General features: G+C 43.6%; 1 protein-coding gene across 1 annotated transcript; it reads right to left on the bottom strand.

The window, feature by feature from the left end:
* Positions 1-909: 909 nt before the first annotated feature.
* LOC126476657 (Kazal peptide Pr13a-like) lies at positions 910-24864 on the bottom strand. Its single transcript, XM_050103559.1, has 3 exons — positions 24789-24864; positions 4808-4981; positions 910-2039 (listed from the first exon to the last, which is right to left on the bottom strand). The coding sequence occupies exons 1-3, from the start codon at positions 24820-24822 to the stop codon at positions 1879-1881; spliced, it is 369 nt and encodes a 122-aa protein (XP_049959516.1). The 5' UTR covers positions 24823-24864; the 3' UTR covers positions 910-1878.

Genomic DNA, 24864 nt, shown 5'->3' with positions numbered 1-24864 from the left:
TCACGTTTGCATCAATATGTTCACCCAAACATTTGGAGCATTCTACCCTATTTACTGACTCCTGCTCCTGCGCTATATCAATTGTCGGTATGACTATCTGGAGTACAGAACTGAATGTAGTGTTTTTTTTTTTCCAAAATTTAAGAAGAGTGCATTCAGAGAACTGTTTGATAATTCGTTGGAGAATATCATGTATTATAACACTAGTATCGTATGCAAAAAGTACCATTTTTTCTTGTTGAATGTTAAGTGAAAGGTCATTCATACACATGTATAAGGAATGCAGTGGATCCAAAACTGAAGTCTGTGGGAATCTGAAATTTTTTTCCCCCAGTCACTAAACTTTTCTACTTATCTGGCATTGTCTTAATTATTCGGCAAAACCTTTTGCATTCTGCTTGTTAGGTATTATTGAAACCAACTGTGAGTAAAGGTATGAGTACCATAAAATTCGAGTTTTTCTAAGAGAATAACATGCTCTACACAGCCAAACGCCTTGAAAAGTTCATGAAAAAAATACCAACTGCTGATATATTATTATTTAAGGCTTGTACTCTTTGATGGCAGAATTTATAAATAGTTTTCTTAGTCGACCAAACCTTCTGAAATCCAAAATTTTATATGCTAAATAATTGTTTCCACTTTAGTGTGCGACTTCTCTTGAGTACATTACTTTTTGGAATATTTTGGAAAAAGATGTAAGTAAAGAAACTGGACGAAAACTGTTGAAATCTGCCTTGTAACTTTTCTTATGAAGTGGTTTATCAGTTGCTTATTCTAACTTATCTGGAGAAAATTCCCTGTGTCAGTCATGAATTGCATATATCGCTAGAGACATTACCTATTAAGTTGGAACACCTTTTCAGAATTCTAATCTTACCTTCATGGAATGAAAGAAAATGATACTGATTTAAGGTTTTCGTCTCTTTATTAAAATATACAACATTGTTGAACAATAACATACTGCCACAATCTTAACACAATCTGTGATTTCTATAATGTAGCTTACAAGCTCTACTAATAATCATCATCGAAATCTGATGGTAAAGTAATGCATCACAGCCTCCTCAGGAACGTCATACTTTATAATAACTCAGTAGTGACGCTGGTACAGATACTTTCGTATCAATGAACTTTTTGACATTCTTTTACAGACACATAAATAGATTGTTTTTCGCCTGCTGCACCAACATACAATATTTTCATCTGGCACATTATTGTCCTAGAAGCAACTTAAACGCTGTGGATCTGACCAAGGTTCCCGCAAGTTTTGTTTGGTTGCATGACAAACGGAAACACTATTTCAGATATTCTGAGCAGGGACTTGCTTCGGTACACTGCGGCGTTGCCGGCATTTTCTTGACATAATCGACAGCTTCCCAGTCGCCTCCACAGTGGAGGTGTGGGGACTGAAATGTGTAAACAAAGAAAAAGAGACATAGGATAATCAGAGTTTGTCATAAAAGAAGACTTTATCAGCATCTGGTTGACATACAGATGTTGAAGAAGATACACACTAAGCAGACTTGGGATAATTCACCCGTGCTGAAATCAACTTCTGGATTTACCCATTTCTGACTAATTATTCTGGAAACACGTAGACGTGGGGCATCTCCATTTATTTAGTTTTATGACTAGTACACAGTAAACAATTTATCACAGAGATTCAGATGATATGCATTTGGTGATACAGTTTATTTGTTTTGTAAAATGCAAGCGTCCCATGCAGGGTGCTGTATATAGCCTTCGATTACAGGAACCACTAATGTAACTGGAAGTAATGTTCTTAATTCCCTAGCTGGCACAAGTATTTAGGCGAAGGTGGTCTCCTCGACGGACAGGTACGGTCGGTATCTGCTGGCGGGCCGCCGGCTTGGGTTACGAGCTGGGCGCCGCCTGCATCAGCAGCTGCAGCAGCGGGCCGAACACGCTCCCCTCCACTGGTCCACGGGCCGGCCGCTTGGAGCCGCCACCGTCGGTCGGTGGTGTGCTCGTAGCCAGGTACTTGCCGCAGCGTCCATTCGCCACAAACACGTATTCTGTTCCAAACACGGAGATACTTGTCACAAACATGATACAGGAAACATACACATTAGCTGATGAATTTAACCTATTGATACTATGGCAAATTGGTAAGTCTGCTAAATTTCTAGGAAGTAGTGGGAGTATTTATTAAGCGGCATGGCTGTCGGATAGCGTCATGAAATCTGTGCTTCTTGCCTACATTTCCTAACCAGTCGCAAATAATAATATGTTACAAATACACTGCCTGACAAAAATGCATTTTATGAATGCATGATGGCTGTTCTCTTGGACGTGTCCGAAAGAATGGACACTCCACATTCATATAATCGATTCGTCTCGAAGGGCAATGAATCCACAACCTTCAGTGTGGATGCACATTCACGTCCGATCTCGAGAAGGAATCTAGAAACTAGAGTGCATGTAGGATATGGACGGAGATCGCGGACAGGTGGCGCTAGATGGAAATGTGAGTCGAGTGGGGGGCGTGCCGAAGAGGTTTGTGCGTTTGTGGTAAACACTGTGTCCAGATGGCGCAGTGGTTAACAAATGGCTCTGAGTACTATGGGACTTAACGTCTGAGGTCATCAGTCCCCTAGAACATAGAACTACTTAAACCTAACTAACCTAAGGACATTGCACACATCCATGCCCGAGGCAGGATTCGAACCTGCGACCGTAGCGGTCGCACGGCTCCAGTCGGAAGCGCCTAGAACCTCTCGGCCACACCGGCCGGCAATCATACACATCTCGTGTCAGTCTCGACGGGTGATTTGTGGATAAAGCCATGTCTTACGCCCATTTTACACAGCTCACTTTCCAGTCAAAATCAAACACTCGTTGTCGATGCACCGCGCCTTTGCTTGCTTGTAAGTCAGCCACGATCAGCGTCGTGAGCGGGTCAATGACGTCAGTGACAAACTGAACGTACCGACTGTGGAGTTCTAAAGATTTTGAGTGTGCTGTAAATTACGTTTGTGCAGAAGCTGCGGCGGAGACTGCTATCATTGGAAGCTGCACATTCTGTTACAGGCCACTCGTATTGTAGTAACGGATTTTGTACTTTGTGTCTTCTTAACATTTATTTATTTATTTATTTTTGTTTCTTTTCTTTTCGTGACGCACTGGAAAGATTGCAGGAGGGGCTGGTATTTTTCCCATTACTGTTCTCCTACAACAGACTAGAAATATCTGAAAGCACAAAGGCAGACGTGTTTATGTTTTGCAGTACCTCGAGAAATCAAAAGCCCATAGTATGCATAAATAAGAACGCTAACAGATCACCGTTTATTAATGAAAATATTTTAAACGATGAAAAAAACAGATCTATTTAATGAAAACAATAAGTCTGATGTTGCTTGGCATTTGTAAAGAAAACAAGATATGAAGGATAGAGTAAAATGGTACTATTTATGACGAGTTTGTAAGTATATATTTTCTCGAGCACATGAGTGTAGAAGTTTTGGAGTGTTTGGGCGACAAGTTTCCCATTCTTTCAGTCCTCAGGAGTGTGGCCAATTTGCCATACGACCTTTGTGAGAAACAATGCTGTGAATCACGCTTTGCTTATTAATAAACTCCATTATAAATGCTTTTTCCCACGTTCCGCCACTACTTTACATCCACGCGAGTACTCTGAACTATCTTCATACTATTTCTCTATCGTCCTAGTTTATAACAGCGCTTGGTAAGAATGACCAATTAAATGTTTCTGTACGATTTCCGATTTCTCTTATTATATGTCATGATCAGTCCTCCCGATGTAGGCTGACAAGAGTATAGTATTTTTACATTCAGAGGAGAAAGTTGGTGATCCAAATTTCGTGAAACGATCTCGCCGCAACGAAAAACACTTTTTTAAAATGATTGTCATCCCAACTCAGTGACACTCGCTCCCCTATTTCGCGTTAATAAAAATGAGCTGCACAATTTTAGACTTTTTCTATGTCCTCTGTCAATCCTATGTGGAAAGGATCCCTTACAATACAGCAATACTCTATCAGAGGACGAACAAGGGTAGTGTAGGCAGTCTGTATAGTAGACCTGTTGGTTCTTCTAAGTGTTATTCCGATAAAACGTATTCTTTGGTTTGCCTTCCCCTCAACATTATCTAGGTTATCGTTACAACCTAAGCTGTCCATAATTATTATGCCTAGGTATTCAGCAGAATCAGTAGGCTTAAATATGTGTGATTTATCGTGTAATAGAAATTTAACTTTCTTTTATGGACCACCTCACACTTACTGAGAGATAACTGCAATGGCCAATTTTCGTACCATCCACATATTATGTCTAAGTCGTATTACAAATAGTTTTGATTTTCTGCTGACTTTACTACACGCTAAATGAGAGAATCATCTGCAAACAATCTAAGAGGCCTGCTCAGATTATCTCCTAAATCGTATGCATGGGTTAGAAACAGCAGAGGGCCTGTAACATTTTCTTGAGAACGCCCGCTATCACTTCTGAATTTCTGATTTTTCCGATCTTATATTTCGATTTTTTCGTAAAAAGAATGATCTCTCATGACATCACTTTCATCGTTCCGGTGCAAAACTGCCCAGCAGACAGCTCTCACAACACGCACAGTTTTAGCGCTGACTTGTAAACAAAATGACCATTCCTGACAGGCGGGAGTCAGTGCAGGAATTAAACGCCAGTGGCGGTGCAGCCGCCTCACGTGCCAAGAGTAGTCGATCGAGGCGAAAAAGGTCGCTCGTGTAACAGGAGCTTTGGAAAGGTGTGCTCAAGCGAAATGTAGAGAGTACGGAGGAGCAGCACTCACTGTCCTTGCGGCAGCGGTTGGAGCAGTCGAGTTCACAGCGCGACCGGAAGCCGCGGAACTTGCCGGTCCTCTCCTGGCGGGCGCACAGCTGCCGGCTGGACGGCTCCGGCAGGCACTCGCAGTGCGAGCACAGCTGCGCGAGGCACACCTCCGCCACCGCCACCAACAGCACAGCTGCAAAACACCAAAACACAGTACGATCACCACACGAACACACAACACCGTGTCACGGCTGGGACTCTAAACCTATAGCATAGGTTCTCAAACGTTCTCCGTCACGCCTTCCTTCAGAATCATAAATTGTCTCAACCCCGCCTCCCCCCTCCCACTTCGTCAAATCTTATACTTGGCACAAAAACGGCCCACAATATCTATTTATTTCTGTGTAATTATTGCAACAATCAGTTACAACAACTACTACAGCAATAATGTACTGATCAGCCAGAACATTACGACCACCAACCTAATAGCCGGTTCGTCCACCATTGGCACGGATAACAGTGGCAACGCGTTGTAGCATGGAGGCAATGAGGCCTTGCTAGGTCGCTGGAGGGAGTTGACACCACATCTGCACACACAAGTCACCTAATTCTAGTAAATTGCGAGGGGGCAGCCGATGAGCTCTGATCCCACCATTAATCACATCCCAGGTATGTTCGACCGGATTCAGATCTGGCGAGATGGAGACCCAGCACACCAGTTGGAACTCGCCGTTGTGTTCCTCGAACCAGCCCTTGCGACGCGGCGCATTATCTTGCTGCAAAATGCCACTGTTTTCGGGAAACGTGATCGTCACGAAGGGGAGTATGTGGTCTGCAGCCAGTGTACAATACTCCTTGGCCGCCAAATGTGTCTTGCACGAGCTCAGCTGTATCGATGTATGCCCAAGTGAACGTTCCTCAGAGCGCAATGGAGTAGCCGCCAGCTTGTTTCCGTCCCGCAGTACATGTGTCAAGGAGCTGTTCCCATAGAAGACAACGGATTCACGCCCTCGGCATGATGAAGGATGTATCGAGCTTCATCAGATCGTGCTATTGCACCAGAGTCCTGTTATGTGTCTCAGTCGTAGTGGTGTTAACATAGGCACAAGCATGGGTCGTAAGCTGGGGAAGCCCATCGTTAGGAGAGTTCTAGGCACTGTGTGTTCAGACGTTCCTGTACTCTGCCCAACATTAAAGTCGGATAGTAGTTCCTCCACAGTTCGCCACCTGTCCTGTTTTACCTGTCTGCCCAGCCTACAACGTCCGACATTTGTAATGAGGGTTGGCCTGGGTGGACACGACGCCTGGACGTGGTTACACCTTCATTTCGTCATGTGTTGAAGACACTCATCACAGCACTACTCGAACACCTGAAAACTCGTACAGATTCTGAAACGCTTGTGCCGAGTCTCTGGGCCATCGTAATCTGCTCTCGGTCAAACTCAGATCGCACGCCTTCCACATTCTACATATGGACAGCACGTTCACTGATACTACATGCAGCGTGAGTGCGTCTAACAGTCATTCCTCGTGCCATCGCCTGGACGGGTTTATGCAGATAGTAGGTCGGTGACCATAATGTTCTGGCTGATCAGTGTAATTAGAGTGTGCAATTCGAGCACTTCATAGGTAAACTTTTATTAAAATTATGATAGATTTGCGTTATTCAAAGATGGTGCAAGACGACAAGTACAACTAGTTTATAAATAACAACGGCTATGAGTGCAGTTATGTGAATTGAGCAAAATGTGTAATTCATTACATATTTTTCTGCATATGTGTCTTCAGTTTTATAGGCTTCAACCTATCATTTTCTAAATCTCCAAAGAAACATCACATTGTGATCGTTCCTCATTACTCAAAACAATGCTGGTAAAGCCTGGTGTCAGATACTCAAATTGATATTTACGTTCTTTGGCTCTGCGTTTAGAATTAGCGTTGCTGATACAAACTGAGGAAGATGCAAAAGAAGAATGTACTTTAACTAAATTCGAATCCTTTTCCTTTCAAGAACAACATACTTTCAAAGCAGAAGAGAGACTCCGTGAATCATTTCCATGAGATTTCATGTTGCCGCTGCGAATGAGCCACTTATACATGCGCAGGAGGAACGTCACTTTATTTTAAAGCTGGTCAACTACATGAACTGAACACGCAACTTCGAGGTATCTCGACACCTGACTCCGGAAGCCTGGGTGAAATCAGGTGAACAGTAAAATGGCTGTGATTAACAAACCATTCTTGTAGTTTGTGTTGCAAGGAAGTGACGGTCACATTGTCAAGCGCCTTGTTGTCATTACTGGTTGTTAAATGTTTAGTAAGTAGCTAACCCTACGGGTGGTCAGTGATAGGGGCTGTGCGATGAAATATGATTCGTGACTTCTGTCACCATACCTGCTGACTGCTTGTACTGTCAGTTATTGTGAAATAAGACAGCAAATTAATGATGGGTCAGCATCTGAACTTGGTTCATGGTAGCAAGAATCTGATACTAGCAATGTGTGTTCACCAGAAGTGTTTTTCTGGCATAATACGAAATATAAATATTTCACTGAAAGCTGGGGCCCCGCTGTATTAGTTCCTGCGCCTCCCAAGGGCGGCGCTCCTCTGTTTTGAGGACGGCTGAGCTGTAGCATAGGCTGACCCGCAGGAGATGGACATTTTTAGACTGACTATAGTGTTATGCGAATAAGAAGGCAAGTGTTGAGGCAGTCTGCAGTAGCAAGGCGCAATGTATCGAGTGACGCGCCAGCCAGTATCGTCATTTGTCACATCTATGTGCTCTTCAGGGTGGATGTAGAAGATTTAGCAATAACTTTCAAGATAGGTATGGTGAAGGTACATAACGACTGCAGTGATAATTGATGGTACCATAAAGAAGATGGTACCATAAAGAAAACTCTACCAGTATTACGTTAATCGAGCGAGGTGGCGCAGCGGTTAGCACACTGGACTCGCATACAGGAGGAAGGCAGTTCAAACCCACGTCCGGCCATCCTGATTTATGTTTTTCCTGATTACCCTAAATTGCTTCAGACAAATGTCCGGATGGTTCCTTCCCTAATCCGGTGGGACCGATGACCTCGCTGTTTGGTCCTCTCCCCCGAATCAACCAACGAATCTATCAATCTATTACGTTAGGAAGCGACAGTGATACTTGTCTGAGTATACAGATATTAGTAGGGAGAGTCAGAAGCAAAAACAGTGTCGCAGTGTGGTATTCATCGCAGCACTGCTAGTTAGTAGCGTAGGCAACAGCCAGAGCAAGTGGCCTGTGACAGAGATACAGGATGCACTGACGATGTCACAAAGTGTTCTCCGATTCTCTCTCGGGGATATCATTTCTTTTCATAGCAGGACCCCTTTGGCTGTCGCCCGCGGAACCTTTAAGCGCAGTAGTACGTCGGCGATATTCTTTGGCTTGGTTTGTTGGCCTTTATGGCAAGCCATCCTGGGGTTACATTTCAGCAAGATAATGGTCGCCCGCACACGGTGAGAGTTTCTACTGATTGTCTTCGTGCTTGTCAAATCCTACCTTGGCCAGCAAGATCGCTGGATCTCTCACCAGTTCATAACGTTTGCAGTATTTATCCATCTCGCAATTTTGATTATCTGACGTGCCAATTGGATAGAATTTGACACCATACCCTCAGAAGGATATATGAGATTTCTGTCAGTCATTGCTAACCCGAGATCGCTGGATCTCTCACCACTACATAACGTTTGCAGTATTTATCCATCTCGCAATTTTGATTATCTGACGTGCCAATTGGATAGAATTTGACACCATACCCTCAGAAGGATATATGAGATTTCTGTCAATCATTGCTAACCCGAGATCGGTGGATCTCTCACCACTACATAACGTTTGCAGTATTTATCCATCTCGCAATTTTGATTATCTGACGTGCCAATTGGATAGAATTTGACACCATACCCTCAGAAGGATATATGAGATTTCTGTCAATCATTGCTAACCCGAATAACAGCTTGCATACGGGTCAGAGGTGAAGCAACGCGTGACTGACTTGCTCAATTTATGAAGCTCTTTCTCTTGAATAAATCATTCATTTTTTCTGAATTTGTTTGTCTATACATATACATCACAGCTACCAATTTCCGCCCGTCGGGCAATTCCTTCATTTTTTTTGGGGGGGGGGGGGGGCGGGGGGGGCGGGTATAGTAATAGCGTTTATGAGTGAGTAGATGCATTTTCACTGAGAAAGGCCAGTTTTCAAACCGCACTATCGTTTTGGGCCCGTGAACAGCCTTGCATAGTTAATGAAAGATGTCTTCACTCCGCACGTTCGGCTGCGTGGTGTGCTAAGACTGCTTTCGTTGTTATCGAACCCTAACTTTTTAGATGAGTGCGATGTAACAGTGATAATGAACTCGGATCGCGAGGTACCCTTGCTGTGCAGGTTCTTTTTGCCTGAAATAAACAAGTTTTTTTCTCCTAATTCAAAATAGCCACCGATTTTGATGCCAGTAGGAATGATAAGAGTCATAGAACTAGCTGCCTTCTTTGAATGGCCCTGTTTAAATGTTTTTCTGGGCTGAAACTTTTCGTCAACATCCGGATGACTTCTTAGCAACATCTGGAGAAGAGGTGCGGCACCGTTTACCACTGCCGGTGCAGATAAGAGGTGACATCATGTTCCACAGCTTTGTCTCGTTCTTTCGGGACACCACGTATGCAGCAGGCTCCAGCAACGGAGATGAGTCTCAGCTGCGCAGACTTCCTGTGGGGCAAAGTCCACCGGCCAGTTGGCGAAGCGAGCTAGTTCCGTGTCAACAAAACAGTCAGCAGGAAGTGATCGCACAAGGCAAGCGTGGCTTCCGGTCGCAACACAATGCACTGGAAAATTGCTTCGAAATGCCTCTCTTTCTTCTGTGTCGTTACTGTCTATAAGACGACGTTCAAATTTTAGAGTGGAAAGGTACATCTCTGGACACGTACTATGTATTACGATATCCCGATGTACTCGCGGAGGTACACGATGTAGATTACTACGCTGAGGTGCCTGACGAGGAAACCTTTGAAGTTCTAAGCCGATCACAAATAGACCATAAAGCGGATTGTGAAGAAAATAATAAGATAATAAATAGTCTATTCCTCATAATAAAGTATTTAACATCTGAGTTTGCCATTTCGTTCAGCGCTTGGGAAACAACAAGAGAACACTGGATGTCAAGTAGTTCAAAGCATGTCTGCAAAGTCATATGAAGATAGTCGTCTACGACAAAATGCGCGTATCTCAGAGGCGTCAATTGAGAAACGATTCCACAGCCATCTTCATCATTCATCATCTTCAGATTATTAATCGCATTATTATCCTTAGTATACGTCATATACACTTCCTGAGAAAAAGACGTCGCACCCATAAGGGAAAGAGGAGACTAAATGAAACTTCGCGGGGGGGATAGTATGTGGTGTTCAGTGGTTACAAAATCGAGTGAAATTTAGAAATGACTCGGCAGTATGAGCCCACTTGTCGCTAGGACTCCGCACCTCCTCTGGCATAAAATGCATGCCCTGACTGCGTTGGGAAGTGTGCCCTCTCCCAAGGCAAGCTTACCCACAACAGTTATGATTGGTCCTTGACATCCTGAATACTGGAAGTTTAACAGAGTTGACGTCCGAGCTGGTCCCACACACGTTCTATCGGGAACAGATATGGGGCATTAATGGTAGCAGGAGTACCTCTACACCAGCAATGCAGTTTACAAACACACGTGTCATTTATGGACAAGCATTGTCCTGTTAAAAAATGGCACCACCATACTGTCACATGAGATGTAGCCTATGAGAACGCAGACTGCCCGTGACGTACCGTTGTCCTACCAGAGTTCCCTCAGACCGTACCAGCCGTGACATGAAGTCACAGCCGATGGCTCCCACCAGCATGATGCCAGGAGCAATACCCGTGAGCTTCTCCAAAATAATGGAAAGATGCAACCGCTCCTCAGGTCGCCGCCGCGCCGCTGTGATGGTCACCAAGTGTAGTGAAGATGCGCGGTTCATCACTTAACACAATTCGACACTATTCATCGGCAGTCCACGCTTCTCGGCCAAGACACCAAACGCAGTCGATTGTGTCGTGGTGTCAACGGCAGCGTACGCAGGGGACGTTAATTCACTAGCCTGAACACTGTTGGTCTCTGATCAGTGGTGTCGGATGACACAAAATATTGCAGGGAGTATATTACTTGTTCTCTGTTGGCGAACGCGGATTTGGATGGGTTATGGTGCGGTGATCCTCGTTTTTGGTGGTCAGACGGGTCGACTAAAACCTTGATGACGAGCATGTTTGCCCTAACGTCCCCATGCAATCCAATTCTGGACCACTGTCACCTCCGAATACTTCACAAATTTCGATACAGCACGATACTACCAGCGAGCAAAACGAAAACCCGAAATGACGCCATTGTCAAATTCTGCCAGGTGCACAAAACATCATCTCAAAGGAGTCCGCGGTATCTCCGTGTGCTTCACAGTGATCGCTCAACATACGACACAGTTCATGCCCCTATAGCCTACCAGGCCTGGTAACAAGGCTAAACAGGAACAACATAAAGCACTCCAGTGGTTGTTCTGCCTGTCACAGAGAATGGAAACTCTAATCGTTTATGCACCCACTGATGGTTCGTATGGGTATGAAGTTATATTGGCATTCAACCTTGTCTTGTGGGTGCTTTACTTTCTTTAGTCATGGAGTGTCTGTCATCAAATTAACGCAATTTATCGCCGTTGCATAGAATCATCACGTCGTCGGGTCAAACATGAGGGTACTTCCAGAGAGAAGAATTTCACACTTCACTCAAAGACTGGCCCGAACGCCTACCCGATGGATGAACAGAAAGGCACTGCGAGCGCCTTGGAGCTCACAAGAGGCCCGAAACTGTGGGTATTCTCACAATTCTGTCCCACACATAGGTCTCCCAGTAGCTAGGACTTAAGTGGTTCGCCACAACTCGGACACAAAATTACATATTTCCTACTTCCTGAAAGATGATTCAAACAAGAAAGGCCATTCTAGCCAACAACTGAACGCATTCTAGCTATTACCCTAGACGCTACCATTTCCAAAAGTTTGGACAATGAAATCTGCAGACATCACATCACCTACGATTTACACGACCGCCAAAATTGAGAGCGGTGTTGCACTGTCATTAAGTGCAGAAGCAGCCCGAAGTGGCTCTTAGGAGTGGAAGAAATTTGTCATAAGGAGAGCTGAGGAATCAAAGGAAGATAAAGTTTTAAGTCTCGTCGACATCATGCTCATTAAAGACGGAGCACTAGCTCAGCTGGACAAAAATGGGCAGCAAGTCGACAGTGGCCCTGCAGAATGAATCACCACGGAATTTTTCCGTAACGATTTAGGGAAATCACGAATAAACCCAGTAAGGATGACAGAACAGAGATTTGAATTCCACTCTTTTCGAACTCGAGTCCAGTGACGTAACCACTACGCTAGCACGGTGTCTAAGGACAGAAGGGGTTACGTTGTACAATTCTCGATCTCCGAACTGTGCATCATTGTTCTGAAATGACATGAGATCATGTCTAAGCAGTGAGTGCATGAGAGTGTTGATGGTGAGCTGTGAGTTGGATAGGGCGTCAAGACTGGTTGTCCACTTGGTACTTTTCCACAGAACGAGGAGTAGACAATGCGCCTGGAGTACAATAAAAAATACTGCAACCATTTGTTCCAGTCTACCGTGACTAACTGTCTAAATTTCATAGTCACAAGAATTGTTCTGCTTAAAGTATTTAGCTACACCCTATATTCAGACGTGGTTTACAGTTAAGGCTTCAGTAATATATCTTAAAACTCTTCACCAAAACACGTATTACCAAAAAATATGTAATCCCGAATGTTGTGAACACGTTCGCCAAAGTCTATGCGTGTTCTGTCCGTACCTTTATGCGAGCAGCGTTTGCTCCACAGACCAATGTGTAAACAAAACATCTTGCAGTGGCTAGAGTGCTACAACATCTCACGTTTACAGTGAAGTGCAAGCAAGAATTCACTTCGAGCTTGCTCTGTTCTTGCTCTTCGTTACGTACCATCAGTAGAATTTTCCCCCCTATAATTGCTACGTATCACTATGCTAGCATACTTCTACAAGCCGTTACTGGGCATCTATAAGTTACTGATATATTAAAGGAAGAAGAAACGATAATCTAAGTCACAAAACTGGTATAAAAAACTGCAGTCATTCTGCATTACAAATACAACACATGCAATGCAAACAAACTACTTATTTTATCCCTTAACTAGTATAAGCCTGTATCCATCTCAGTTGATGATAAAGTCAGCTCTCTGTTCGTCATTAAGTGTCATGTACAATCGCGGCACCATGCGTTGACACCCTGGTAAAGACCCAAACTGGAATAGTTTACTATTGTCGTTCTCCAGCCTGTCATGAAATGTCTAACGTGAATGTATACCATGTTGACGACTGATAATCACTTGGGCAGTGCACTGTCGTGCTTGGGTTGTTAGTGGTGAGTATATGATGAATAGATGGGGCAGTCTGAAAATTAATGCCTGCCCATACCCTTCTCCATTCAACGAAGCGTAACACCTACATCCAATTTATAGATCAGCATCAACAGCGTCACATGTCTTTCCTTAAATCATCGTGGAGCGACATACGATGTAATCTAGAACATTAGCACATATGCTATCGATCAAGAACTGTTGGGTTATCATATGTTTCGTAGATGTTTTTGTTTGCTTGCTTCAGTTGTAAGTGTTCATGCCTTTTGTTCACAATACGTCTTTTAGTTCGTGTAAGCAATAGCCCAGATCGTGCTGTTTACTCCATTCTCAGTCGAGATGGGTGATGGCTTACATCTTTTTGTATAGTGGACCTGCAAAGGTGTAGCGGAAATGGCGCGAGTAAAGAATATCATCGTCACCGTTGCCTTTCTTTATGTTGTGGTTGTCATTAGAGACTGATCTGGAGTGAAAGTACAATCGGGTTGCGAGATATATATGTCAGAACGCAACCGCTATTTTGCATTATAGTGTGTCATTTCAAGCTTTCTTATACGTTTGAAGACCCTAAAAACAAGAACATTCGTTCTCAAAGACCCCTATTTCCTTGGGGGTCCCATTAGTTTGGCAATTTTTTTTCTTTACAGTTGTTTTCGTGTAGTTAGTTACGTCATTCATTGGTCATTTCCCTGACGGTAATTTCATAGGTCGGTCAACGCAGATCGCCTCATCTGATAATTCCCACATGTATTCCACAATTTCCCAAACCCCATTGCCGATAAATAAGGGTTACGAAAATTTCTTCATCTCCAATATTCTAAACGGCAACTTCCTGCTCGAACACTATCTTAATATCGTATGTAAGTGTTATCGGCATTTCTGACTGCTCAGATTATGATGGCAAACTCCAAAGAACTTATGAAAGCAACCGAGTACTTTTTTGAAATACGAAATAGCAATTTTCACTGTTTTGAGAATTTCACTATTTTCGAAGTAAGAAATAAAATTCACTCCTAAAGCTTGAAATACATAGTGGCAACCAATGACAGTTATTGCGCAGTAGTGGAAAAATATATGATAGAGTGAAAACACGTACACTTTTTACAACAGCATTACTTCTTTTTTACTTCCCTGCAGGTGTGTCGCATCGACGTGTTGATCACGTGCCTCCAAGGTAGAGGCTGCGTTATTCCGGTTGCGTATCGCCGCGCTACAGTTCGTGTTCTTGAAAACAGGTAGTTTATTGCTTTAGTTGCGTGTTTTGCTTTTGCCCGCACTGTCCTTGCTGAATCGCCTGTTTTTATGGTTCTCGTTACCGAGGTAGTGCTCTGAATGTCGAATAGTTGCCCAACCTGGCTGGGCAGAAAGTTACGCCGGAAGTCTCAGCCATTGTGCTACGTCAGGGAATGAGTATAATTACACAGGACATGGAAAATTAAGGAGTACCGTCAATTGAGGATATAGAGAAACTAGTGAGGTCAGCTATACCTGGTATTTATGAGTTCTGTTCACGTTCACCTAAGTACACCATAGAATACGAGAAAGAAAATGATTCATGAATATTAGCGGTTTTCCTGCTTCGGTGAATGGGTTCGTCTGTCGTAAGAACAGCGCTCACCACTATAGAGGATGAATCGGCGATGACTCTACCGACTTTGCCGTTCAGTGACATCGTGCAGTCCGCGCTATTAGTGGCCTATCCACGAACTGATAATCAATTTTGTAAGGTGGTTCACACTAGTCTTCCACGCCGCTTGATCTGTAGCTTCTTGGTATTAGCTTAAAAGATCCTTGTTTATCATTCTAGGCAATAGGATGCAACCCGACTATCCTCTACGCTATTTTTGGGGATATATGAACAGTTGCATTCTGATGGTGTTTATGCCAGCTCATAGCAATTAGCCACTGGCGTTTCTCAACTTTCACTCGCGATCTGTCGTACTAAAGACCAGCTGATTGCCCGACGAAGCCCGAGTACTTCTCTACCCAGTTTTCTCTGAGACAGCAAAATCAATCAAAATATAAAATCTCAAATTATTAAAACATTTCATAAAGTAGTATGAGTAAAAGATAAATTCCATGACCAGACTATGGGCCTGACTGTAATTAGAGCGCAGAGCAGAGGCGCCTTTTATACCCGGTACTCATTCGGCAGCAAGCTGAATGGATCTGGGGACGTCCTGGAGGGACTGGAGCGAGAAAAAATCCCCGCTCCCATCTGCGATTGAACCTGGGACCTTCAAGGCCGGGGTCTAGTACCCTACCCGGTAGACAACTGCGGCCACTCTGAATAGCCTGACTAAAATATTCAAATTATTAAATTAAAAATTTTACAAATTCACTACAACAAAAATTTTGTTCGAAATAAATCTCATATTTAGTTTCCTTTCCAGTTGCAAGAGTAGATAAATTCTTGATGGAATCATTCTTGAGCATCCAGCATGAATGTCTGTACGATAGATACGTGGCTGTCTCAAAGCCACACAGCATTACTTAAGAGAGTGCGCTGTATAGTATTCACCCAGAACGCATGTCTCACTGGCAATTGAAATTTCTTAAAATTAGAAAGTATCTCCGCCGGAGTGAGTGGTATCCGTGGGATAAAAATTGTTTTCCACACATTCTTGGCTGTTAAAAGGGTTTTAACTAACGTTGATTGTTCTCGATTATTTTTAGCTTTCCTCCTTTCCTACTTCTGCTCCCATCCGTAGGCGTACTAATGGTGTTGTTCTCCCACAGTATTTATTTCTGTTAGTAGGCCAGGACTTGAAAAAAGCGCAGGTGACTCCTGTATATAAGAACGGTAAAAGAACGGACCCGCAAATTACACGCCAATATCCTTAACATTGGTTTGCTGCAGAATTATTATTGTTGTTGTTGTGGTCTCCAGTCCGAAGACGGGTTTGATGCAGCTGTCCATGTTACTCTATACTGTGCGGGCCCCTTCGTCTCCGAATAACTATCGCAACCTACATCCTTCTGTATGTACTCACTGTACAAATCTCTTTGTCTCCCTCTACGATTTTTACCCACTACACTTCCCTCCGGTATTAAACTTTTGTTCCCTTGATGTCTCAGATTGTAAACTATCAACCGATACTTTCTTTTAGTCTAGTTGTGCCACAAATGTAAGGTCTTCCCAATTCTATTCAGTACCTCCTCATAGTAACTTGAGTTACGCATTTAATCTTCAGCATTCTTCTGTAGCACCACATTTCAAAAGTTCCTGTTCTTTTCTAGTCTAAACTGTTTATCGTCCACGTTTGACTTCCATACATTGCTACACTCCAAATAAGTGTCTTCAGAAAAGACAGCTTAACGCTTAAGTCTATATTCGACGTTAACTAACTGCTCTTCTTCAGAAACGCTTTTCTTGCTGTTGCTAGTCTACACTTAATACCCTCTCTAGTTTGGCTGTCATCGCTTTCTATTTTGCTTTTGTTCATGTTCACGTTCTATCCTCCTTTCAAGACGCTGACCGTCCCGTTCAACTGTTCTTCCTAGTCCTTTGCCGTCCCTGACAGAATTACAATGTCATCGACAAACCTAAAAGTTTTTATTTCTTCTGTCTGCACTTTAATTCCTACTCCAAATTTTTCTTTGTTTTCTTTCACTGCTTGCTAAGTTATTGACCTTACAAATTTGCGTAAGACATAAAAGCTTCTGTCCACAAGTCAGCCTACATTTAGAAAGCACTGCTCGACCGAATCTCAGATTACTGTTTTCTCACATGACATCCTGCGAATAATGGGTGAAGGGCAATAGGTAGATTCGATATTCCTTGACTTCCTGGAAGCGTCTGACAGTGTCCCATTGTAGAATGTTCACGAAGGTTCAAGCATGCGGAACAGGATCTCAGACACATGTGGGGCTTGAAGATTTCTTAAGTTGTAGAAACCAGTTAAGTCGTCCTAGATGGCAAGTGTTCATCAGAGACAGGGGTCTCGTCAGGAGTGTCTCTGGAATGTGTGGCACAACCACTCTTGTTCCCTATATACATAAACGACCTGATGGATAGAGTGGGCAGCAATTTGCAGTTGTTTGTTGATGACACTCTAGTGTCGGATGCTTGGATGCTGGGTAACTGTCTGAGGATACGAGATGACTTAGACGGAATATGTTTTTGATGTGATTATGTATAAAACTATAATTTACTGAAGAAGAGCAGGAAAAACAATCCTGTAATGTTCGAATACAGTGTTAGTGGTGTGGTGCTTGACATAATCACGATGGTTAAATATCCGGCCGTAACGTGGCAAGGCGATCTGAATTGGAACGAGCATATAAGATAGTTAGAATGGAAGGCGGATGGTCGACTTTGATTTATTAGGAGAAGTCTAGAAGTTTCGAGTTCATCTGTAAAGGAGATGGCGCGTAGAACACGAGTGCGAACCATTTTTGAGTTCTGCTAGAGTGTTTTGGATCGTCATCGGGTCGACTTACAGGAAGTCCGCGAAACAACTAACCGAGCGTGGTTGCGCACTGCTAAGCGCACTGGACTCGCATTCGGAAGGACGATTTTTAGGTTTTCCGCGATTTCTCTAAACCGTTCGAGGCAACAGCCAGGATGGTGTCTTTGAAAACGACACAGCCGATTTCCTTCCTTGTCTTTTCGTTATCCGAGCTTTTGCTGTCTCTATAATGACCACGCTGTCGACAGGCTGCTAAACTCTTAATCTTCCTTCTTTCGAAACAATACTGCTAAATTTGTTTCCGGTATTACGGAAATGCTCCGTGAACGTAAATGATAATCCCTGGAAGCAAGACGACGTTCTTTTCGCGAAACACTATTGAGAAAGTCTAGAGAACTGACATTTGCCGCTGATTGCAGAACGATTCCACTGCTGTCAATGTACCTTCCGTGTAGATACCGCGAATGCTACATAAAAACAAATTAGTGCTCGCACGAAAGCGTATAGACATTAATTTTTCCATCGTCCCTTTTGCGAATAATTCAGGGAAGGAAGTGACTCGTAGTGACACAAGGTATCCTCTGCTACGTACCGTATGGTGGCTTGCGGAGTATATATGTAGATGCAGATACACAGGGTGTCTCAGGAGGAATGGTCAGTATTCAGCGATACGACAAGAACGATCATACGAAGCAAAAAAGTCTTGCAAACATGGGCGTACACTGCATATCCTAAGAGCTATGAGCACTTCCTCGTCATCCATACTGTGAAATAAATCTCTTCTACCGCATGCTCTTTGATTTCCATGATCCGAGAGGTAGTAGTATGGACCAAACAAGGGAAACATGACCAGTGAACATGGGCACTAAAGTGCACACCTCAAGAGCCATGAGCACTCGTTCATCATGGCTGCTGCAAAACACTGATCAAGTGTTTTTAGCTCTCAAGGCATGCATTTTAGAGCCCAAGTTTACTAGACGTTTTCGCTTAGAGTGGTCGTTCCTGTTGTATCTCCGAATATTGACCATTCCCCCTGGGACACCCTGTATGCAAAAAGTATTGCTAAAATAGTTTATTGCTCCCTCCAAATCCTAGACCGACTTGCACATCGCCTCGCTTTTCATAGCTAATTTCTTTCTTCCACTCGTATTATGTGCCAGTTCATAAAGTTCCCACACATCCTGGATACAGAGAAAAACTTCTCCTCTCCCAAATCTCCCGAGAACCTGAGTCACAGCACCTTATAGTCTCCCTCATCGTTGAGAAACTTTATTGCTGCAGCATGCCTATCATCACGTCCCACCTTCTCTTCATCTCCAAACACTCCATACACTTTCCGAAAGTAAGTTAAATTGCTTTCCCTTCTCAGACCATGAATTATAAACTCATCCCTGAAATGTACCCTTCCTTCCAACCATAAGCTCCCTGCACATCTCACCCGAAATGAAAGACCGGATCCATTTTTAGTTTGTTCAGCTGGAATCTCACTCATCTCCTGATACCTGTGTCCCACCTATCAGTCCTTCCCACATAGACATCTCACATCAAAATGGTTCAAATGGCCCTAAGCACTATTGGATTTAACACCTGAGGTCATCAGTCCCCTAGACTTTGAACGAATTAAACCTAACTAACCTAAGGACATCACACACAACCATGCCCGAGGCAGGATTCGAACCTGCGACCGTAGCAGCAGCGCGGTTTCGGAAGGAAGTGCCTAGAACCGCTCGGCCACAGCGGCTGGCTCATCTCGCATCCTTTTCCACCTATCATCCTCGCCCAGCTACCCACCATCACCAAGAACTCTCATCGTTTTTATTTATTTGTTTATTAATTTGAGTCATCAGTCTTCTAGCTGGTTTGATGCGGCCCATCACGAATTCCTGTCCTGTGCCAACCTCTTCATCTCAGAGTAGCGCTTGCAACGAACGGCCTCAATTATTTGTTGAATGAATTCTAATCTCTATCTTCTACAGTTTTTGCCCTCTAGAGCTCCCTCTAGTACCATGGAAGTCATTCGCTTCTCCTTCTTAATGTTTTCCATGTCTTCCTTTCCTCTCCGATTCTGAGAAGAACCTCCTCATTCCTTTCCTTTTAAAGTCCATGCTTTTCCAGTGGGATAAATGTAAATAACAGTCAAATTCATTTTAAAAATGAAATTGTTCTAGAGTCGTGCTGGAAAATACCCATATACATCAACTGTAAATTTCTTTTCATATCTGCTTATAGCAGATTTTACCCAAAAATAGCCCACAATTTAGTTGCACATATAGGCTGTAACGCTGTGAAACAAACATGTCAGCAAGAATCCCGCTCGCAACCCTACGATGATTATGATTTACTGCGTACTGAGGACGGGTGCCGAGAATTACCTGTACGGACGGAAGTGAGAGCTGCCTGGCAGTTAGTTATTCCATCTGAGTCACTGCCTCAGCATGTCCACGACCTCGCACGTGCTGCGTGAACCAATCCCGCGGAAGCCAGGAGCCGCGGTTGCCGTTTCGTCGACCTACGGAACTAAGCGAGGTGTCACAGAGGTGTGACACTGTACTCGTTCTTCGACTGAAATTTTTGTCCGGCCATCCAGATTTAAATTACCCGTGGTTAAGGAATATGCCAGAACAGGTACTTTGAGAGGAACATGGCCAATTTCCTTTCTCAGCCAGAACTTGTATTCCGTCTTAGAGATGAGAGTACGTCAAATACTAATGTTTCTGTTCCTCTGTCCTGCAGAATACAGTAGCTGGTTAACACAATTTATTGCGGACTTCCTCACATCAAAGCAGTGAAATGCTCTATTGGCGGCCTCCGTAGCCTCGATAGTTGATACTATTACCAGAATTTCTTTGAGTATCATTCTTCAAAGGATGATACACAGAAAAAGAAATCCACTAGCGTACAACTACATTATTGATGAAAAATTGCTGGAAACAATATCTATAGCAAAATATACAGGAGTATCTATCCGGAGCAACCTTAGGTGGAATGACCACATTAAACAAATAGTATGAAAAGCAGATGCCAGACTAAGATTCATGGGAAGAATCGTAAGGGAACGTAATTCATCCACTAAATACGAGGGGTGCCAGAAGGTAAGTTCCGATAGGTCGCGATATAGAAACGACTATGAAAATCCGATGAAGCTTTGCACAGATGTGTTCGACAGTGTCTCTAGTATGCCTGTTGGTTGCATCACTTCTCTCTTTTCAGTTCTGAGAGCATGGTAAGCACATAAAGATGCGTGGAAAATAGTGTCTCCCGGCAAGTATGAGGTCCTGGTGAGAGGTTCGCCTGATGTTATGCAGCCCACATTACAAAACTGTCATACGGCTCCTACTTCGTGACAATTCTATGTTGCAATCTGCAAGGGCAATGAAAATGCTCTTGCAGCGTTTTCGATGGGAAGTGTTTGATCACCCGTGCTATTGCCCGTAATTGGCTCGCTCTGTGTTTCATCTCTGCTCACATTAACTACTGGCTATGAAGACAAAATTTTCGTGCAGACAACGAGCTATAGATGAGCGCAGAGAATTGGCGGGAAACACAGGCGGCTGCCTGCTATGACGAGGGTATTGGAAAATTGTTGCAACGCTACGGCAAATGTCTAAGTCGGAGTGGTGACTATCTAGAGCAGTGGCTGGAAGCTCTAGCTAACTCTTGCAGATAAAATATTTCTGATTATCACAGTGGTTTCCGTTTCGCAATCAATCGGAACTTACTTTATGGACAACCCTCGTAACTGGCTTACGTATCGCTTGTTCTACTGATTCTTGAGTATTGTTGATCAGTCTGGGACCCTTACCAGGTAGGACTGATAAAAGAGAGAAAGAGAGAGAGACGTGGTCGTGCGGTAGCGTTCTCGCTTCCCACTCCCGGGTTCCCGGGTTCGATTCCCGGCGGGGTCAGGGATTTTCTCTGCCTCGTGATGACTGGGTGTTGTGTGCTGTCCTTAGGTTAGTTAAGTTTAAGTAGTTCTAAGTTCTAGGGGACTGATGACCATAGATGTTAAGTCCCATAGTGCTCAGAGCCATTTAGAGAGAGAGAGAGAGAAAAGATTCAATGAAGAGCGGCGCGTTTCGTCGCGGGATGGTTTAGTCGGCGCGATAGCTTTACCGAAACGCTCAGCAAACTCTAGCAGCAGACGCTACAAGAGAGGCGCTGTGCATCAAAGAGAGATTTGCTATTGACATTTGGGGAGAGTATTTCCGGGAAGAGTCGGACAACGTATTACTTCCTCCAACATACCTCCCGCGAAATGATCACAATCGACAACTTCGAGAAATTTAGAGCTAATACAGACGCTTACTGACAATCATTGCCGGCCGGGATGGCCGAGGGTTCTAGGCGCTACAGTGTGGAACCGCGCTACCGATACGGTCGCAGGTTCGAATCCTGCCTCGGGCATGGATGTGTGTGATGTCCTTAGGTTAGTTAGGTTTAAGTAGTTCTAAGTTCTAGGGGACTGATGACCTCAGAAGTTAAGTCCCATAGTGCTCAGAGCCATTTTTGACAATCATTCTTCCCACGCGCCAATTCGCAAATGTAACAGGGACGGGGGGAATCAATTAGCGGTACCGGGCGTACCCTCCACCACACATTCTCATGTGGGTTGAAGAAAGTTAAAGAAGACATTTCTCGTTCCAAGCACATTTCCTTGTCTCAACAGCCTTATTTTTTACTTATATTAGAAAACATTTATAAAGCACCTTTCTTCAGCAACTTTTCGTAAAAACTACGGAAGTTTGTTTATTACGCTGGTCAGCGTTTGGCTATGCTCTGTTCTATCTACAAATGTTAACCAGTTTCTCACCTTTTCATAAACCATAATCTTGTTTTTTTCGCGATCACAATACTCGTGACTGTTACAAAATGGTTCAAAAGGCTCTGAGCACTATGGGACTCAACTTCTGAGGTCATTAGTCCCCTAGAACTTAGAACTAGTTAAACCTAACTAACCTAAGGACATCACACAGATCCATGCCCGAGGCAGGATTCGAACCTGCGACCGTAGCGGTCTCGCGGTTCCAGACTGCAGCGCCTAGAACCGCACGGCCACTTCGGCCGGCGACTGTTACAAATCACAGTGTTGTTGAATAAATTCGGTTGTAAATTTCGACGAGACATCTATTATGTCTGATGACTCATAAAATAAATTGTACAGATTGTCAACAGAGAGATCGTTCTTGTGCAGATGGAATAAACAGTAATACTGGCTGCATAAGAAGCGCATAATAGTCCTCTTGACAACGGACAATGGAACCCAGAAACTCGTCATGTAAATATGTAAGTACAAGCGACCTGTTACCATCCAAATTGATCTCTAATGCCTGCATCAGAGAAAACGCATCACTCCATTGACAGAATTGATTACATAACAATAACAGGCCGAAACAAAACTACGGAATCTATCAGATTGACGAGAAACAGTTTTGGAGTCTGAGTGACTTCAGTTTAGGAGAAGCATCAGCGGGAATCAGGACGAGTGTACTGTCTCCTTCTAGAAAGCTGCATCTTTCACTCGCTGTGTACCAGAGAAAGCGAGGCGGTGCAAACTGGAACAGCCGTCAAAAGCTCAATCTACAAAACAGCCGCCCATATGCTACACGACGCGCTGTTAAGTATGAAAAGTTATATCAAATAGAGCCATGAAGTCCGGCGAACGAAATGCCAGAGAAAATTTCTGCCAATATTCTGTAGTTAAATATTTTCGTTTAGGTGAAAACATTTTTAAGTCTCCGTGGCAATGATTTAATTTCATACCAGTGGTAGTCAACCTGGTCCCTACCGATCACTAGTCGGCGTTCTAACTTTCACGGTTGGCGGTTGGTAGGAGGGGTTTCAAAACATTTTCATTAGGTTTTCGTAAAATTTTGACATAAATTATTTGGTAAGTAATTATTATTACAAGAATCAGTTTGCTGCAACTCTGCTTTATAAATTTATAAAGTTACTTGCCTACTTGGTAAATCATCGGTATTATGGATCCCATGGGCGGACAGAAACTTTTGTTGTTAACAGAGAAACAAAAGTGGGTGATTCGTAAAAAAGTTTGACAATCCCCTGCTTATACCAATGGCAACATACGAATACCGCAATGTTGCAAACTAGAACGGTTTCTCTGAGCAGCACAGTAGATTCACAAACACTCTTTGCATCTTTCACATGAGAGCAGTTTTGAGGCTCACAAGGTGTTACGACCTTATCTACACGACGCGCATAGTAGATGTTAGATAAAAGGTGCAATACAAGTGTACAGTGTAATGTGTAGAGATACGTTTGTCACTAATAATTACACATCTGCTTTACAACAAGGAATCAGCATATTTTTCGAAATTCAGCATAGCATTCAACATTTTCGGAAAATTCCCAGAACCGTTTCAACAAATCTAAGTCTTCCATTCACCAGTTTTACCTGTTCATGCCATTTCATTTCGCTTTTTAGTATGTCACCACTACATATTTAAACCATTTGATTTTCTCAACATGTTTTGCACTACTCTTTTAATCGGATACCATGGTCTGTTGCTTCGTTTGAGAAGCATTGTGGCATGCTACACAATTTTCTTTTCTCAAAATATTAAAAAAAATCTCACTTGCTCAAGACGTTCGCCACTAATCTTGTAATCGGATAAAAATGAGCTGCTACGAAAACGATGGTTTCTTCGAGCACCACAGTGTGTCTAGTTAGACAAGGTGTTGCGGGAGATGGCAAACACTTTGTCTTCCTCGGAGCTATCAATCTACCCGTCTGTCAGGGGGGTACAATTGTATGCGAAATCGGAAATACCGTGCAATTCGGCACTTGTCTTACACACAAAACACAACAAGGACGCAAAGTGGCCTGGAACAAATCGGAGATCCACATAAAGGATTTGAATCTGCTGTGAGACGCTCACCCGCCAAATCACAAAGTCAATACAAAAACATAGTCCGTCGCATAACACACACACACACACAGTACGAGTGGTAAACAAGATCTGTGAAAGCGCAAGTGGAGTGTGCTGAGTAAGAACGCAACACAGCGAGGAGACAAAAGCAGCGCCAGCGTCCTTCAGCGGTAACGGCACCCGGCGCGACCTACCTGCGACGAGCAGGGAGAAGGTTGAGCTGGCCATGTCTGCGCGGTACTGCGTGCTCCGGCGCGAGGACGGCGTGTT

Source organism: Schistocerca serialis, chromosome 1, assembly GCF_023864345.2.
Source record: "Schistocerca serialis cubense isolate TAMUIC-IGC-003099 chromosome 1, iqSchSeri2.2, whole genome shotgun sequence".
NCBI lineage: Eukaryota > Metazoa > Arthropoda > Insecta > Orthoptera > Acrididae > Schistocerca > Schistocerca serialis.
This window is presented reverse-complemented; position numbering and strand designations above follow the sequence as displayed.

Coding starts and splice junctions, on each gene's coding strand:
- LOC126476657 (XM_050103559.1), bottom strand. CDS start 24,822: ATGGCCAGCTCAACCTTCTCCCTGCTCGTCGCAG. Junction 4,982..24,788: donor CTTCTCCCTGCTCGTCGCAG/GTAGGTCGCGCC, acceptor GGTGTTTTGCAG/CTGTGCTGTTGGTGGCGGTG. Junction 2,040..4,807: donor CAACCGCTGCCGCAAGGACA/GTGAGTGCTGCT, acceptor TGTTTGGAACAG/AATACGTGTTTGTGGCGAAT.